Raw genomic sequence first — 18587 nt, forward strand, 5'->3', positions numbered from 1 at the left:
TTTTTTCATTCCAGGAATTTCTGATGTCACCGAAGTACAAAAAAGATAAATTTTATGAGAAAATATTTTCGCTTTTTGGGGTAAGGTAGGTATCATGATACAAAAGAGTTCCCAAAAATGTCTGAGATTAAACTTAAATGCTTTGTTAGGTTTTATTTCATTAAACCAAACTTTATCTCTAAGACAGTATATTTCCCCTACTTGTGGCAGCTCAAAAGCAGGTCTATTTGTTCCATTGCCATTTTTGCAGCCTAAAGGCTAGGGCTCAAACAAAAAAATTGACATTACGTCTTTACCTTAATGTGTTTTCAAGAAAATGAATGAGGCTTCATTTTTTGGCAAATGCTAGCAGACTCCCTCAGCAGAAGCTCAAAAGCAAATGGGACCCATCTCTGAGCACACCCTTCACATTTAAGTCATCTACTGCAACAAACAACAAGGTGAAAGAAATGAGACTTGGATTAATCTCAGTCACTGGCCCGCGCTCCAGTCCATTTTCTTCACCCACTATGCCACTGTAAACAGAGACTGATTTACATATAGCCAGTATACCCAGATGTGGGTACCATGCTTGCTGTGCCATAGAACATTACTTGCACCCTACGGACAAGGCACATATAATTAAAAAAAAAGTGCAGGGTTGTTGTGTTCCTCGTCAGAGGAGACCTGGCCTGAGAATTTAGGCTCGGCCATTCATTTTAGAGCTGGACCGTAGCTGATGTGCATGGTTCCTTTCACAAGTAGCAAGGGGCAAAAAATGGACTGTATTGCGGCCCAGTTTAATTAACAGTGGCTGAGATTAATTCAACAAATCCACCCATCACTTTTTGTTTTAGTAGAAGTAACTCCCAGGCAGGCATTCAACAGTTTCAGCTTTAGTAAGTACTCTTAAAGTGCCACTCTTAAGGGATGTTGGAGAATCACTCAGGAGTGCATTTTGTTACTGGCAGTGTTAGTACTTTTTTATTGAGTCTCCCTGAACAAAATGGGAGGGACTCATACGCAAGCACTTGCAGATGGTTTACAGCAAACAACCGTTAATGATAGAAGAGGTGTATCAGTGGACTGCTCTGGATGCAGGGAACCACTGAATGACATTAAAGAAGAAATAAGTTCAGAGGCTTAGCCAGTAGGTATACACGGGAGGAGTGAAGCCAATAGTAGGTACGTGATAGGATCTACCTCAGACTGCTAGATGATAATCTGTTAATATGCACTGGTTATAGGCAACGAGAGACATTTTTGTTACAAATAAAGACTCCAGGCACACAGTACAAACAAAACAAACAAAATAGTAGAGCACTGACTGTGAGTGGTGAGCACTGTAGACCTGGAGTCTGACTGAAGGATTGAAGCAAGGCAGGGCTCTGTGCTCAGACTCTCCGACGCACATACAATCGCCATGAGTAGCAGGCGGAGAAGCACAAAGGGTTGTGCACTGCTTGGACACAGGATAAGTCCTGCACCCAGAGCCTGAAGTGCATGCAGTTTGGAAAGTGACATGGGGTATGATGCTGTGCCTGCACCGAGAACCCACTAGACATAGCCAGTGGTCATGTGCAGGTGGTTTAGTGGCACAGGAGGCTGGCATAGGTCATTCAGGCATAGTAGCTATTTTGATGGCTTAAGGGGTGGCGGGAATGAAGGCTGGGTGGAGGGTGTGGGTGCAAGCCAGACACGATCTGATACTCAGACTACATTCCACATTGCCACAGTTTGTCGGGTTGTATGGTCCTGCATCCACAGCTAGCTGTGTAAGCTGAAATGAATGGAATTTTTAAAACTAGGCACCAAATCGGCACTGCGGTTGCACGTAGGCTCTGTGCAGCATGATTTGGCCGCATAGTGGCTTGGCCACTTGGGAGCAAGGGTTGTCTGGAGGCCAGGCTGTGCAGCCAGTCACTGCCTGCATGTGGCCATCAGCCATGTACAGCAAGTGCTGGCCTCACTAATCGTTAGGTGCGGACCTTGCTGCCAACCCGCACTGCACAGGGTTCTAAAAATGAATACTTCAAAAAAAGGAGCACCTCCCAAAGTGTTTGTTCCCAAAATATATTGATTCAAGGATAGTGTGAAAGGAAGATGTGGTTTAAGGGTTAGAGTTTAAGGGAATGGGTATTAGGTATAGGGTATATGGACTGAGGTAATAGGTTGAATTTGGTATATTATCATTAGCAACTGAGTGAACAATAACCTGCGCTCCTGGCATGTAGGGGTCATTATATCATTGGGTAAGTTATATGATCTCATCACTGAGATCATCACTGATGCTGTGGGTGGTCATGACTAGTGTATAATAAATGTGAGATATAGTTTTCATAGCTAACAATAGCTTGCTATTTTCAAAGGTTTTCCACTGCAAATAATAAGAATGCCTTCCCCTTCACTGTGGTGTTTTGGTGAATTTTCAAAGTTTTCATAACAGCATTTTATTTTTGTGAGAAAATAGAATGCTAATTAATTGCTTTCTCTGCATAGCTCAAGCCATGCCCTGCCTTTGACCCCGTGCAATAAAGATTGCCCACAAGACCTGACTACCACCCAGTCCTGCAACCCTGCACCCCAGCTTGCACAACCTTCTGCCATTTGCATCTAAGATTAGAGGTAGGGTGTGGCCTGTGTGCCAGAAATTCATGGCTTTGGGCATTCTGCTGTGCTAAGCTGGGTTTGGCCAGGGGACTGGCCCTGCATCCTGCTACGGTGCACGCACACCTCCTTCAGCTGTGCCCACACAAAGGCCCTGCATCCTGCTACGGTGCACGCACACCTCCTTCAGCTGTGCCTACACAAAGGCCCTGCAGAAGCCCCCTTCCCACTCAAACCAGCTGTGAATGGCCATCTGCCATTCTCAGGAGGCTCTGGTCTCAGGAACCGGCCTAGAGACAGGCCCTGCTCCTTATTTTTTTAAATCGTTTACAAATCTGCAGTGAGAAAAACAGTTTAAAAAGAATTATTAAAGGTTGAAAAACGCTCATTGACTTACAGATCCGTGGATCCCAACCCTCACAGTTTCTGGTGCAGAATCCCCCGTCTGAGAGCTCTGATGTTACGCTGAGGTGAGGAAATGCTCCACATGCCACCCCTCCCCCATAGTCAAAAGTTCCACTGGAGCCTTGGATGAAGGAAGGTGGTGGTGTTATGCTTCTGGCTCTTCCTGGCTCAGCTGATCAAAGAAAAGCTGTTTAGTCAAGCTCAAGGATTTACAGGGGCTAACTCCATTCATCTTTTTACATCTATTTTGGTAAATGTCCAATGGTTAAAAGCCCTGGCACTGCAAGCAATTGCTAACTGTTCAACATTGACAGCAACAGCTGTGCCACAAAGACTTTGAAGCCGCTGGGGTGTTTCAACCCCATCAGGCACCATCATTCCTTTGATTTTATTATTTAGGACATTCTGAGCCATGAATGTTGTAATGTTGTAATGTTGTAATAGTCTCATAGCCCACAATAGCGGCTAAGCTAGCTATCCACTCCCATGCTAAAGGTCCTTGACTTTGGCTTTGGTCTTTAACGCTGAGGAAGATTTTTATAGGCTGGGATAGCCTGTTACCACGGGCTATAAGGCTATAAAATAGTCTGACGTAAATAATGACATGTACAAGGCAAACATCATAATTTTTTTGTTCTTTTTTTGTTAACCAGCAGAGGCAGCTCTAAAAAGTTTTTTTTTTTTTTTTTTTTTAAATAACCACATTTTTACTACATTTTGGAAACAGTGTACACACATCGTGCTCCAACATTAGCAACAGCAAGGTTACATAGCGCCTCTCACATTGCGTTACTGGTCCACCAGCATTAATTTTAATATTACATTAGAACTCCATGGTAGGTCCACCATTTCCACCATTTGTCATGTTTTTCGGGGCACCCACGGGCAGCATAGATCGTTTTTTCTTGGTGCGCTCACCAATCCACCATCACCCTCCATGCCACCAACGATGGACTTCTGGGTTGCTTCCACATGCGGACTATGTCCCTTTTAGCTACGAGGCATGCCACCCCTACAAATGTCCGATCTGCTCAGGCCCCCCAATTCTTCCAGTAGCCCCAGCACTGCTAATTTAGGACTCTAGTCTGTAGGGCACCCTAGTACCTCTGCTATTTCTTTACTGACCCCCTCAGAGAAGGGCCTTAGCTGAGGACAACTCCAGATCCCATCGAAAAAGTCACCCCCAGGGAGGCCACACCTAGCACAGGTTGAAAGTGTCCTAGTCAACATTGTTGATAGTTGTGCTGGGGTTATGTAAGTTGCATAGAGGCAATTAAGTTGTATCATCCGAAGTCTAGCTGAGATGGATAGTTCCTGGGGGCCAGGGATGCCTCCAGCCAGTTGTAGTCATCTAGTTCCCCAACCAAATTGTGCCCATTTTCATCACAGGTGGTCAAACCCATCTGGGACATTCGTGAGTTGTGACTTATAAATTTGGGATACTGCTTTCTTCCCCAGTTTCCCGGTTAGTAGTTTCGCCTCTAGCGGGCTGTATTCAGGGAGTTGAGTATCTGAAGGAATATGGGCCCCCAAGGCGTGTCACATTTGCAAATATCGGAGCAATTGTGTCTTGTGCAGTCCATACTGTGTTCTTTAGGTCATGGAATGACAGAAGGCTACCCCCTTTGTACACGTCCCCCAAGTAGGTGATCCCTATTGAGTCCCAGCAGTGAAACCCCGTAAGTGTTGTAAGTTGGTGTAGCCATTCCTCATGCCACAGTGGAGTTATTTGAGTAAAGCACCGGCCACTTTTTGTTAAACGTGGGGCCGCCCTCCAGCAACCTGGGTACAGGTAGCTATTTGATCAGGAACCCCGCCTCCACATAGCATTCCCAGCAGACCACCAAAGCCCACTGCATGGATTTCAAGCCGGTACCCGGATTCGTCCCAACCCCATGCGAACCATTCGTTTATAGGCACCAACTGTGTGGCTAAGTAATAAACATATAGATCCGGGATCCCCAGTCCCCCTTCATAAGGAGACTTCCGTGCATTATTAAAGGCCACTTTGTGTCACCCCTTGTTCCATATAAAATTAGTTACTTTAGACGCAAGTGGTTGGAACCACTCCCTTGGTATCTGATAGGGATAGTTTGTGAAGGCACACAGATAGCGGGGAAGACACATCATTTCAAGGAGGACAGTACGCCCAATTGGGTTTAAGGTTAGGTCCTTCCAGCATTGCAGGTCCCCCTCCAAGTGTGTGTACAGGCCCCGAAAGTTGAGTACCCAAGCCAACTCAGGTAGAAGGGAGATGTGGATCCCCAGATATCTAAACACATTCCTCCGCACTGAAAATTGGGGGCACCACAATCGTCCCTCCGCTTCCCCCTTACCTCCACCAGTGTTGATTTACTGGTGTTAACTAGAAGCCCAGATATCTCCCCAAGCCTGTCCAATAATTCCACGCATCTAGGGCTTGATGTAGGTGGATCCCCCGGGAACACCAGGACATAGTCAGCGTATAACGCCACTCTATCCTCCACCCCTTCCCCCAAGCTCCAGCCCCACATCAGAGGGTCGCTACGCAACAAGCATGGCAGGGGCTCTATAGCCATTTATCTGGACCTGAGCCGTGGGGAGTTGATAAAGGACACTGATCATTCGGCGGAATCTCTTTCCCAGCCCCATACGCAGTAGAATTACGTCGATATATTCCCATGAGATCGTGTCGAATGGCTTGCAATAATCAATAAGAAGCAGGGCCAGTGCACCACTGGACTGTGAGCCTCTAGAGAGGGCCTCCTGAACTCAATGGATGCAGTGCATCGTACTCCTACCTGGCATAAAGCCACATTGATCTGGATGGATGAGGTTGGCCAGCTTGTGGGTAAGACATGTTGCCAGTATTTTGGCATATGTTTTTACATCAGCATTGATAAGAGAGACTGGCTGATACGATGCATATTGGTCTGGGGGCATGGTGATTTTGTATTCTATGGGGAAAAAAAAAAATGATCTTGAAGCAGAAACAATCAGCTTGGGGGAAAACCCCCTACTATTTAGGAGGATATTTACGGTGCTGTACAAGTTTGTTGTGAGTTATTTGGCTCAGCTCAGACGAAACCATGAGTGTGCTGCATAGGCGTCAGTAAATTATTTTCTTCAGGTAAACTGGGTTGGTATCAGCTTTTTTCGCCACAACCTGAGGTAGTACAGGTTGGCCTGACTATGCAGCTGCTGCTGTTCTAGAAGTGGATGCTTGCTCAACACTTTTTCAGCATGAACCAAGTGTCCTAGGTGCATAGCCTGCATATGGTGCCACATTCCAGTGGTGCCAAAGCTGTATTGCTTTTTTGTTCCACAGGAAAATTCACAGCATACATGTTACGTGCTTCGGTGAGTCTTTTTGTGCTCCAGGAGCAATATAAAAAACATTGCTAACAAAGGGCTCCCTGCCTGTTGTGACGGGCTGGAATATTGATGATCCTGCCTTTTGGTCATATTCCTAAGAAGAAGGTATCTTCTGATGTTCCTGTAAAGAATCCTAAATCACCTTCAGGAAAGAAGCTGCCAGGACTCAGAAGTATCAGTCTAAACATCAACTTCCTGTCCCTAATAATGAAAAAAGGAGGGTGGGTACTTCCTAGAATAAAGTGTGACACTGATTTTATCCAACAAGAACTCTTTCATGGGTGTGTGTTTAAGCTTGCAGGCCTCTGATGGGCTTCTTGTGAGATAGTATATTTATAAATTTAGTATTGTGGTGTTCTAATTCGTGTATTATTTGATGTTTCAGTGAAGCTTACAGGGTTAGGGTTTCGTTTAAATGACTAATTCAGTAATTTTTACTTAGTTTGAAATGAAAACTCTTGCGAGATGAGCCACACATTCCCCAACGCGCACTCTTAGGGGGCGCAACTTCCAGTTTCAACTCTCACGGACTACCCATGAGAGGGTGCATTGCTGTGAAAGTTCAATTTAGTGCAATACCCTAATTTTAATTATGTAGTAAACATATAGCCTTTCTTCAAAACATAAATATGAGCACAATATCACAAATTTCGTTGATTTATGACTCTGCGAGTGTACACTTGTGAGAGGATCATCAAATCGTAGACACAACCATGAAAGAGATTTGATTGGTTAATTTTAATATCATGTGTTATTACAGGAAATACTAATCCTTCTTTCTTTATTTGGGAAAAGCTTATGCCTATACTGCCATATACTACTCGGACCAGCCATTAGCTTTCTTGAGTATCTTCTGGATTGCATTGTGTAAGTTAACAGGTGCCTACTACATCTGTCCCTAATAAGGCAGCAGGACCAAGTAGCCCTGAGTCTGCAAGACCAAACAAGGAGTCCCATTTTTGGCACCTATTTGACATACCTCCTGGAGCTAATGAAGAAGGTGTCAGCCACGGTTGTCACATGTAAGCTGTGCCACAAGCAGTTTTCCGGTGGCACCAAAAAATATAGCTTTGGCATCACTCGAATATGAAGGCAATCCACCCAGCATGCTTAGCTCATACCAAAATGCACAGAAGTGCAGTAGCGGCATAGAAATCAGGTGAAGCAGCATGTGCACAACCAGGTGAACTTGTACCACCTCAGGTTCAAAGAAAGGGAGTTAATTGTAATCAAGCCTACTTAAATATGTGCTGTACTGTCACCTTTGCAACACTATTACTTTTGCTTCCGAGCTGAGCTGAACAGCTCGAGACAAGCTTTTGGAGAAACTCAAATCTCCTAGGCACTAGTAAAAAAAAATATATATATATATATATATATTTATATATATATATATACAAAGTGTTCTAAAAACAAAAAATGGCTCTTTGCAGAGACACCAATTCTGTTTAAATGAAAAATACACAATTCTGTTGTTTGTGTTGTGTATGTCTGTATGTTGGTTGCCATTATCTATTAGTCTGCACCCAGATTATTTATTCTAATAAAACATAACTCTAAAGTTACTGTTGAATCATTTTCGTTATCACTTGTAATATTAGATTTAAATTCTCATAACTATGGATGCCATGATGACCCCGGCGGTGAGTATAAATGTGGCGGTAGTACACAGGCGGCCACATTATGAGATTGGCGAGTTGGCTGCAGCCAACCCGCCACTTCTCTACTCATACCGCCATGGCGGTATCAGCCGCCGGGCCGGAGATGTCAATCTCCAGCCCGGCGGCCTGCATAGTACAGCCGGTGGCATTGTGAGCCTGCCTACCACAATGGTTTTCGTGGCATTAACAATGCCACGAAAACCACGGCGGTGGGAGGCTCCCCCCACCGCCCCAACACACACCTGACACCCCCAACTGCCCTCCGATCCTCACACCTTTGTCGAGGAGGTCTTCCGGCAGGAAAGGGGCACTGCTACCGCCAGCAGCACCCCGCCAGGAGAACACCACCAGCCTGTATCACGGGTCATGAAACGGTTGGCGCCGTTCTACTGGCTTGGCGGTGCTGATGGTAGCAGCGCCAGCTTACCACCGTCCGCCAGTATGAGCACTGCAGGATTTCCGCCCTTCTTGTGGTGGAGGGATGGTAGCCGTGGTGATGCTATGTTGGCAGCTGTGACCACGGCAGTAGGCGGTTTTTACCGCTATTGTTATAATGATCACTTATATGTCTTTTAAATTATGTTTTCATTATTACTTAATGGCATCATAATTTGAAGCACAAAATATTGAGAGAGTGTGTGAAGTATACAAAATTTTACCCCAGTGTTGGGCAGCAATAAATCTTGCTGTGCTGCGTTGTGTGAAATCAGAAACGCACAATGGTAGCAACACAGGAAGCTTTGCATAATAGGTGCAATAGAGCCTGTGTTCTGGACATTTTTTATGCAAGACGTTAGTCATTCCTGCAGAAAAACAATCCTGCCTGTAATGCTGGCCCTCTTGTACAATGGTGCAAATGTTCCGGCATTGCTACTACGCAGCAAACAGTGCACCAGTGCTAAGACACAGAAGAAATGCACCATATCTAGTAAGATCTGGTACATTTCTGCAGTATTCTAGCACTGGAGAACTGTATGCTGACATGTGGCAACACAATAGCTATTGCACCTTGGTGCAAGCAGGGCTCAAGTCGAGGGTAGACGTAGGTACACAGTGTCTACCCTTTTTTTCCGCAGGGTGGACGCTGTCTACCATGCAAAAAATGTGGGCTCCACAGAAATATGCTAAGCTTGTCCGGTGGTAATCTTTGTAGACACCTGGACACATTCAGCAGGCATGCACATTGTCTGCTTTCGTTCGTAGCAGAGATGCGCAAGCGGGTAAGGGGCTTGTCACATTCCAGCTGGGCCCATAACAAAGGCCGACATTAAGGACCCATCAGGCCTTTTTTTTTTCTTTAAGTACCTGGCTCACACCTTAAAGCAATGGAGGGGAAACATAGGCACATAGCTTATGTCTTCGCAGGTACTTGAGAGGAATGTTTTTGGCTTTTTTCAGCTCATATATATATGTAAGATATAAGCATGCATTGTAAGAACATCAGATGTGTTGGTCTGTCCCAGTATTTACACGAAGATTTAAATACCACTATTTTGTTTTACTTCTTTTATAGCGCTACTCGTCCCAATGCAGAGTGTGAGAGCGCTTTACATCACATGTACATATTATGCATTGACAATAATTCATGTGTGTAAATCAGTGTACAGTTTGTGTTACATAAGACAGTGAGGGTTACAAGGTGTAGGAGTGACATGTCCTTCAGAGCTTGCTGACTTACAATTTATGAACTGCAACTAACAAAAGGATCTCAGTGTTAAAAGCAGTAACCCCCTTACCCATTTACAGAAAAAAACATATTTTATCTGTTGTTACATAAGGTGCTCTGCAGGAGACATATTAACTCTCTGTGCTACTTTGTTGCAAAATTGGGACTAGACAAAACACAGATATCTCTCTCCAGCAAATGCATTAACCACCAGAGTTATCTTACCATTATTATTAGTCCCTGAGATTTACTTGGCACACAAAGATCTCTGCAGCAGGTACCTCAACCCCATAATATATTTTAAAATATACACTTTTCAACCAATTAAGCAAAATAGAGTTACAGACACATTTCCTCTTGTTTCCAGTTTCTTTTTTGAGTTTTAAAAAGAAGATTTAAAAGTTGAGGTCTGGATTTTGCATTGGGGTTACTTCACTTTTTTGGCACACCCTCATGCAAAATCTAATTTGTTAATTATTGTAATGTGCTCAAATGTTCTCATGTTAGGCCTGCTAAACATATGTTTGATGTCTTAAGATGTGATGTCACTACTTGTGATGTCGGTTCATGAGAGATCGTGGGTTGTGATGCTACTCCCTGTGATTGATTCCATGTGCAATGTCACATGCCGTGATGTCATGTGCCATGATCCCACGTGCATACAGCCTAACATGGTTAGCCCCCCTCTTCTTTTTTAGGTCTTGAGCCCTGGGTGCAAGGGTGCGTTATGTTACTTGCAGAATGCCTTTTAATTACTGAGGTATTCCATTCTGCTCTAAAACAATGTTACCTGTACTACTAACAATAAGTATATAAAACAATGATTAATGGAATGCTTGAATTAATTTCAGCCACTTGTAATCACTCGAGCTGCATCCCAATCCATCATTATTTTCCACACCGTGAGACCTCAATGTGGACCCAGCTATATGCAAATCAGTCTTGCCTGCTCCAGTAGAAACAGTCCAGCCCAAACTGTCAAGCCAAGGCTTCACTAAATCGGTACACAAGCAACCCCGGACTGGTTTTGCCTTAGTTATGGGCTCATCAGCCAGGTACAGCTTGGTGCCAGTGGTGCAGTGTGCATGGGACCCACGTCTGGGCATACCTGTCCCACTTAGGATGAGTGATACAACTACAACTACAAAACTGTTTTTTTTATATATATATATATATCGATATCTATATATATATATAGATATCGATATATATATATATATATATATATAGATATATCATATAGAAGGTGTTTTATAGGGAATGGTGCTCACAGATTCACACCAAAGTCACAAATATAAGTCAGCAAATCTGGGAGGCGAGATCCACCTAACCCCCCCCCCCCAAAAAAAAAAACAATCATGGTATTGATAAAACAAATAGAGATCCATGGCACACGTCCAAAGTGAAATAAAGTCAGTACCATCCTTTTATAAATTTTCCAGTTGCAGCTTGCTTTATTTTGTGCTTCAAGAGCTCTCCTCTGACAGTTCTGTACACACAGTTGCAGTTCCAGTTAATCACAGTTCCAGCCAACGCGTGTTTCGTCAAGCGAAAGTAATCGCTAAGACTTCATCAGGGCTACACAAATATCTTAGAAATTGTTGGTCATAATGCAGTGGAGGCCATATAAACTGTGACAGTTGTTCCCACAGTACCAGCAAGATGCACATTAACAAGCTTCGTATATAGTGTCCAATCCTTATTCTTGGGGTTCCAGTAATGTCAAGCTGAAACACGATTCACAAGCGTACACGCTCTTAAGGAGACCTTGTGAAAATTACACTACTTTGAAATTTTAGACATTCCTGGAACCCCAAGAATAATATGCATATGTGTATGGCAGGAGATGTTTTAATTAGTGTGTATTGTTGTTCTAGTATTATTAACTATGTGTACAAAGTATATGTATGGATGATGTATGAATGAAGCAACATGAAACTAGTTATCTACATTACTGCAAAAAAGACATACTTTAATCTGTGTTGAAAGAGAGAAAAGATAAGTAAAAGTTAAAGTTTCATATTAATAATTTATCGATTAAAGCTTCAAAATACGTAATAAAAAGCTATTGTTAATATTAAAACACAAGAAATGTATTTCATTGTATAACAGTTATACATATTATTTAAGCATCTCATGTTTCCTTTTACATTGTTCTCAGATTCTATACTTTTACACTATAAATGAAGTGTGTAAAGATGCTCATCACTGAACAGCGGGGGAAAACAGTAATTTGGACTGTAAAAAAAAACATAAGTACATAGCATGTTATTTCAAAGTAACATTACTATGCATCACACTCACTACATATTTTACCCATACTTGTTAAATACTATAATGTATAGTATAGTTTTATACTACAATTAATGTGTATGAATAATAGTGGTAGGTGAAAAGGCATATGAAGACATCAGCGTTGGTAGGCCGCATGATGTCATTAAATATGGGAATCCATAAAACAGGAGGAGAGTATCTCAGTGGTGTAATTCTTTTCATGTTTCCCAGCTGTTCTTCAAATAGAAATGTATTTTTCTCCTCAGTAAATGTTTGTCCTGGTTTGTAGTTTGTGATCTGTGTTTGGAATTTCTCTGTTTGCTTGCTTTAGTAAAAACATTTCAAGATTTAGAATCCATTATGAAGACATCACCCTAGGTACGCTTGATGTCTTAACTTGTTGTTTTATATGTCCCAGAAGTGTACTATTCAATTTTGTCACTAGTAATCCTCCTTAGAATTTGAAGGAGGAGCCAAGATGGCTGCCTGAGAAGACGCACATCGCGGCAGCTCTGACGAATTATAGTGCTGAGCGCCCCCCCCCCGGCCCTCGAACAGCAGCACTCTGCCCTGTAAACAAGCAGGGACAGCCTCTACCCCTATGAAGCGAGGACCGGAGGAGCAGAAACCTCCCTCTGGCAAGTGAATTGCTGTTGGACTGGGAGCCCGGTATGGGCTGAGCCGGGCCTGTGCCGTGAAGCCTGCAGTGTGGTGTGGTCGCTGAAAAAATAAAAGAAGAGATTGGAAGAGAACCGGGTCGCTAGCGGTGAGTCACACAGAAGTGCAATGCAAACAGAGGCCAGGAAAGGCCTACCACAGGATACTGGGGATGCTGATCTCGGCTCTGCACAGCTAAGGAGGAGAAGGCGCTAGGTGTCTAGGCGGGCAGGGAACGGCGGTCAAGGATTCCCCCCTCCCCCTGGCCTGCATCATACCACTAGAGCCTCAGGGACTGACAGTGAGGCCTCTCCCCCCATCGCAGAGACTGAACGATGATAGCAGAGGAGCACCCCCCCACCCCTGAGGCATTTGCAGTTGGGAGTGGGTGAGTGGCGATGACCCCCGTGGCTGACTAATCCCCAACCGGGAAGTTCTGGGGAAGCCATGGCAAGAGATTAATGTGCAATGCCGAAGCCCAAGGTGGGGCAATGACAGAGGGGAGCACTGGTTGGGAGCAAGAAAAGCAAGTTTCCCCTACCACACATATAACAACTGTGAGAGAACAGGGCTGATTGCCCCCTAACTTTTTGCCCCCATTTTCCACTTTTTGCTGGTGTTTTCCTGACTCTGATGGTGTCCTGGGTACTGCTAACCAGTCCCAGGGACTGTGCTTTGTGTAAAATCAGTATGCAAATTAGTCTAATTATAATTGGCTAAGTCAACCTACCTATAAGTCCCTAGTATATGGTAGGGCATATAGGTGTAGGGACCCCAGCATAGGTAGTGCACCCATAGGTGCACTGCTGAGGTTCCCAGTTTTAAAGGCAGGCCTGCCTTGTTGGCTGCTTTTAAATTAAAGTTATATGCAAATTCGACTTTGGAATTAAAAGTAGTTCCAAAGTCTTAAACTACCTTATTTTTACATATAAGTCACCCCTAAGGTGTGCCCTGTGGACCCCCAAAGAACCTTAAAGAAACATCCGGAAGAAGATCCAGAAGTTTGGAGGAGTTTGGAGAACTTTTGAAAAAAAGCTCCACAGAGGGACCGATCCGCCGCGGCAACTCTAGCCGGCTTGGCTCAACCGCGACCCGGCCTGATTTGCAGGCTCGTCCCGGTGAAGAAAATCTCAAAAAAAGAGACTAAGGGCCAGATGTATCAAGGTTTTCTCCATTTACAAATGGTGCGAATGCCCGTTTGCGAATGCAAAAAGCCAGTTCAGAATGTATGAAAGACATTCTGAACGCAATTTTAAGGAATCGCAAAAATAGCGATTCCTTAAAATTGCGACACTGTTTAGAGAGTTGCAAATTGCGACTCTCTAAATAAGAAATCGCAAATAAGGATTCCTTATTTGCGATTTCTTAGCACATGTATGAAGCCATTCCTAAATGCGATGTGAGCATTTTGGAATCGCTATTTACCACCAGGTTGAACCTGGTGGTAACCATGTGCAAAATGTAAAAATGCATTTAAAATGCATTTTTAAAATGTACATGTAAAGCACACATGCCCTTTTGGCATGTGTGCACCTTACATGTCCCCCAAAAATATTTTGGGGTGCAGCAGAGGGGGCCTTAGGCCCCCAGCACCCTGGGGTTTTGCATTTCCAAAATTGCGATTTCTGGTTAAGAAATCGCAATTTTGGAAATGCAAAAAATTTGCAGATATGGGCCAACAGGCCCATAGGTGCGAATGGGGACAGATTCTCTATTTGCGATTCGGTAATAGCATTTGCGATTTTAAAGAAATCGCAATTACCGAATCGCAAAAATCATACATACCTTTTTGCATTTCTGAAATAGCGATTTCTTAAAAATCGCTATTTGAGAATCGCAAATCGGTTGTATGATACATCTGGCCCAAAGTCTGAACGTAGGAAGTTGACCAGGACCTCCCAGCCAGCGTATCCGAGGAGGGCTCCAAGGACGTCTGATCAAGATCCAGGTTTGCCCCGGTCAAAGGATTTTCACCTCAAAAAAACAACTAAGTCTGAAAGTAAAAATCTCCACCGAGGGCTCCCGCGACGCGTATCCGAGGAAGAGTTCCAGAAGGTCGGATTGGACTGGCAGGTGCGTCCCGCTGAAGAAAATCTTCAAAAAAACGACTAAGTCCTAAGGTAAACTTTTGACCGAGGCGTCCCGTGGCCTATAGCCGAGCCGGGCTCCATCTCGGTCGGCCTTAAACTTTGACTTTGCACCGGTCGAGGTGCGACCAGATGACCAGATTGGCGCTTTTTGTTTCTAGGCGCTAGAAAACAATAATTTTTCAAAAATTCATATCTCCGGTTCCCCTTATCCAATTTTATTTGTGTTTGTGTCATTTTAAAGATAAAAATATAACCTATTTTTATGAATTGGTTTTGGATTTTTAAACTGTTTCCTGTGTTTTATTTAATTACTGTTTTGTGATATTTTTACCAATAACCCATTTTCCAACAACAACCGGCTGGAAAAAGATTGTCTTATAATACAGCTTCATAATGACGAACCCATACTGCGTAGCTCACTGTTGAGAGAGTTGGGGGTGGGGAGTGAACCGAGACCCAGTGGAGACTGAGCCATCTAGCTATGACCACTGCTGATATACTTGGGGTGTCTCCAGGAATGGTCTTGGGCTGGGTTGCCTGGCACAAACCCTGGGTTAACCAATGCCCTGTAGCAGGTGCTAATGCCACTGAAATTCGGGGGGGGAGCAGTAGCGCCCACAAAGACCCGACACTATCAAGGAAGAGCTACCAAGAATGGCGCACAGTGCTGCACCCAATTAGGAGCCTGGACTGGTGGACTCCTCACCTTCATCAAACCTAGAACAAATACATTTTATCCTGGAGGGTAACAAAGCAATCACAGAGCAAATTGAAGGAGTGGCCATCATGGTGGCACTATCGCACCAAGACATGGACTAAATGAGGGACCGAGTAAAACAAGAACTGATAATATGAATGAGGTGCTAGACACACACTTGACAAATCAGGAGAGATAGCTACAGTCAAAGGCGGCTAAACTAGCAGATTTAGAAGACAAATCGAGACGTAGCAATGTCCGCATCCTGGGATTACCCGAGGCAACTGAGACTACTCCAGTGAAACAGTTTCTTGAATCCTGGCTAGTTGAGATCTTACCCGGTTGGGGAATGATGGGGTACCACCAGTGGACAGGGCCCACATAACACGGGAGGTAAACCCAAGCCAGGAACCCCGCCAAGAACGCTGATAATGCAAATGTTGCATGCAAGAACAAGATGAACATTCTAGTGGAGGCACGCCAAAAAGGCACTGTGGAATACAATGGAAATAGAATCTCTTTTTACCAAGACTATGGTGTGGCCACTCAATGGAGACCGAGATGGTTTGTGGAAGTCAAGCGCAATCTCAGAAGATAAAGGATTAGATTACTCACTGCTCCACAGGCGTGCCTTCGCATAGACTTCCAGGAAAAAAAAGACATTTCTTTGACAATGCAGAGGATGCAGTGCAGTGTGTTGAAAACCATTGATAATTGGTCTGATGACAGTCAAGTAATCACTGCCATGAGGTGGAGGATGCAGGAGGAGGAGAGGGGGCAATGTACACTGGATCGAAAATATGTTGTGAGTCGGAGGGAACCAGGGAAGTATTTAAAGTCTTGGCTAAACTCCACATGTGTTCGAGACCTAAGAGTAAGGCGAGTGAAGTAACACCATTTGGAGACTCTGGAGGTAGCACTCCATGAGAAGGTAGAATGTGTGTTGTTTAGGGGGGAATTGGGAAGGCACAGCATGTGTCAATTGTGGAGGCTGAGTGGGGGAGAGCCACACGGGTGGGGGTAGGTAACTGTTCAGTTTTACTAGTTATGTGGTTGGGGTGCAAGGGCATCAGGGAGAAAGAAGGAGAGGTGCAGGCTACACACATAGTGAAGCCAGACTGGTGCAATTGCAAGAGGGACACATGAGAATCTAATAATAAAGCACATGGGGTGACTGCACTGTTGTTAAATGTTAAGGCGATACAGAATGCCATTAAAAGGCAAAGAATATGGTCATATGTACAAAAACACAAGGCAAAAATAGTGATGTTTCAGGAAATATATCTATTGCCACAGGAACACGGGAAGCTACTCTCCAATTGGTGGGGCAGCTATGGTACTCTTGTTTTACGTCCTCAGCAAGAGAAATGTTACTGTGGGTAGATGTCAGTATCCCACTTAAGGTTGCAGCTGAACTGAAGGCAGCAGATGGTTGTTATGTGGGCATTGTGGGCAAAATAGGGGATAGAAATACGGTCCTCTTAAATACATACACCCCAAATATAGATACATTTGAATTCCTTTAAGCAGTGGTGCACACCCTAACACCGTATGCACACTATGACATACTCTGGGTGATCGACTGTAATTGTGTACTGGTTAGGCAGTGAGATAGCTCTATACCAATCCTAGACCACTTGGATAGTCCTCCAGGGTCCTCTTAGAGGGTATGGACACGCTCAACCTAATAGAACTATGTAGAACACAGCATTGGGACCAGAGGGGGTACTCTTTCTATTCTCCACTGCACAGGACTTTCTCTAGGAATGATTATGCATTCATATACCCTGAACGGCTAGGCCATTTTGGGATGAGGCAATACTTAAATCGAACTCTATCAGATCACGCTCCTTTAGCAGTGGAGATGGTGAATTTAATGCATGTGGCACATGTACCACAGTGGCGGCTGCAACCCTGAGAATTATTAGATCAGGCAAATCGGGACAAAATAAGGGAAGCAATATGGGAGTTTTTTGCAGTCAAAACAGGCACAGTAGAATCGGCCGGAATACTGTGGGAGGCTTATAAAGTCAATATAGTAGGGAAATGTATGGCGACAACCTATGGGGTACTCAGATCACTGGGACACACGGTTATGACCCTTGAGCAACAAATATTGGATATTCATAGACAGGGCCCCGCATACGGCGGAGATATGGGAGACATGACACAGACTGCAGAGGGAGTTAGATGAAACCTGGGAAACACTTGGGAAACATGACTACAAGATATACACAGAAACGATGCATGAACAAGGTGTCCAACCAAGTAGATTCCTGGCATAGTTGGTCAATAGGGAGAGAGGTGGGAATGCAGTGGTTTCTTTAAAAGATGTACATGGGTCATCTCTGACCACCCAAGATGACATTCTACACGCTTCGCGGAATTTTATAGACACCTATATGCACAAGCAAACCAGGAGGATGAGGCAGGAATTGCGCCTATATTAGATGAGGCACACATCGCCAGGATAGATGTAAAGGCACTAAATGCTCCAATTGGGACTCTGACATTAGGTGGGCGATTAAACACAGGAACAAGGACAAAACACCAGGCATGGAAGAACTTAGGGCCAGATGTATGAAAAAAAATTTCACAAGCAAACGGTGCGTATCGCAAAATTCGGCCGTTTGCGAGTGCAAAAAAGTGGTCTGCGATGCATGAAAAGCATTCGCAGACCACAAATAAGAAATCGCAAAAATTGCAATTTCTTGCGTTGCCACCTGGTTTTGCGAGTCGCAATTTGCGATTTGCAAAATCCACATCACAAGGCGATGCTGCAAAAAATCGCAAATTGCGATTTTTCGCAGAATGGCATTTTGCACATGCAAAATACCATGAAATGAAACCAGGTGGTAACCTGGTGCAAAATTTAAAAATGCATTTAAAATGCATTTTTAAATTGAACATGTAAAGCACACATGCCCTTTTGGTATGTGTGCACCTTACATGTCCCCCAAATCATTTTTAGGGGGGGGCCGGAGGGGGCCATAGGCCCTCAGCACCCTGGGCATTTGCATTTCCAAAATTGCGATTTCTGGTTCAGAAATCGCAATTTTGGAAATGCAAAAAATTCGCAGCTATGGCCCAACAGGCCCATAGCTGCGAATGGGGCCGGTATCGCAATTTGCGATTCGGTAATAGCATTTGCGATTTTTAAGAAATCGCTATTACCGAATCGCAAATGTGATACATGG

General features: G+C 44.1%; 1 protein-coding gene across 2 annotated transcripts in view; it reads left to right on the plus strand.

The window, feature by feature from the left end:
* Nucleotides 1–18587, plus strand: part of LOC138260125 (cholesterol 24-hydroxylase-like) — a 279929-nt gene that overhangs the window by 54410 nt on the left and 206932 nt on the right. For both annotated transcript variants that reach the window (XM_069208300.1, XM_069208301.1), the window contains exon 4: nt 15–85. In XM_069208300.1, coding sequence (XP_069064401.1) covers nt 15–85 — 71 coding nt within the window. The remainder of the gene's footprint in view (nt 1–14; nt 86–18587) is intronic.

This window comes from Pleurodeles waltl, chromosome 9 (genome assembly GCF_031143425.1).
Source record: "Pleurodeles waltl isolate 20211129_DDA chromosome 9, aPleWal1.hap1.20221129, whole genome shotgun sequence".
Lineage (NCBI taxonomy): Eukaryota > Metazoa > Chordata > Amphibia > Caudata > Salamandridae > Pleurodeles > Pleurodeles waltl.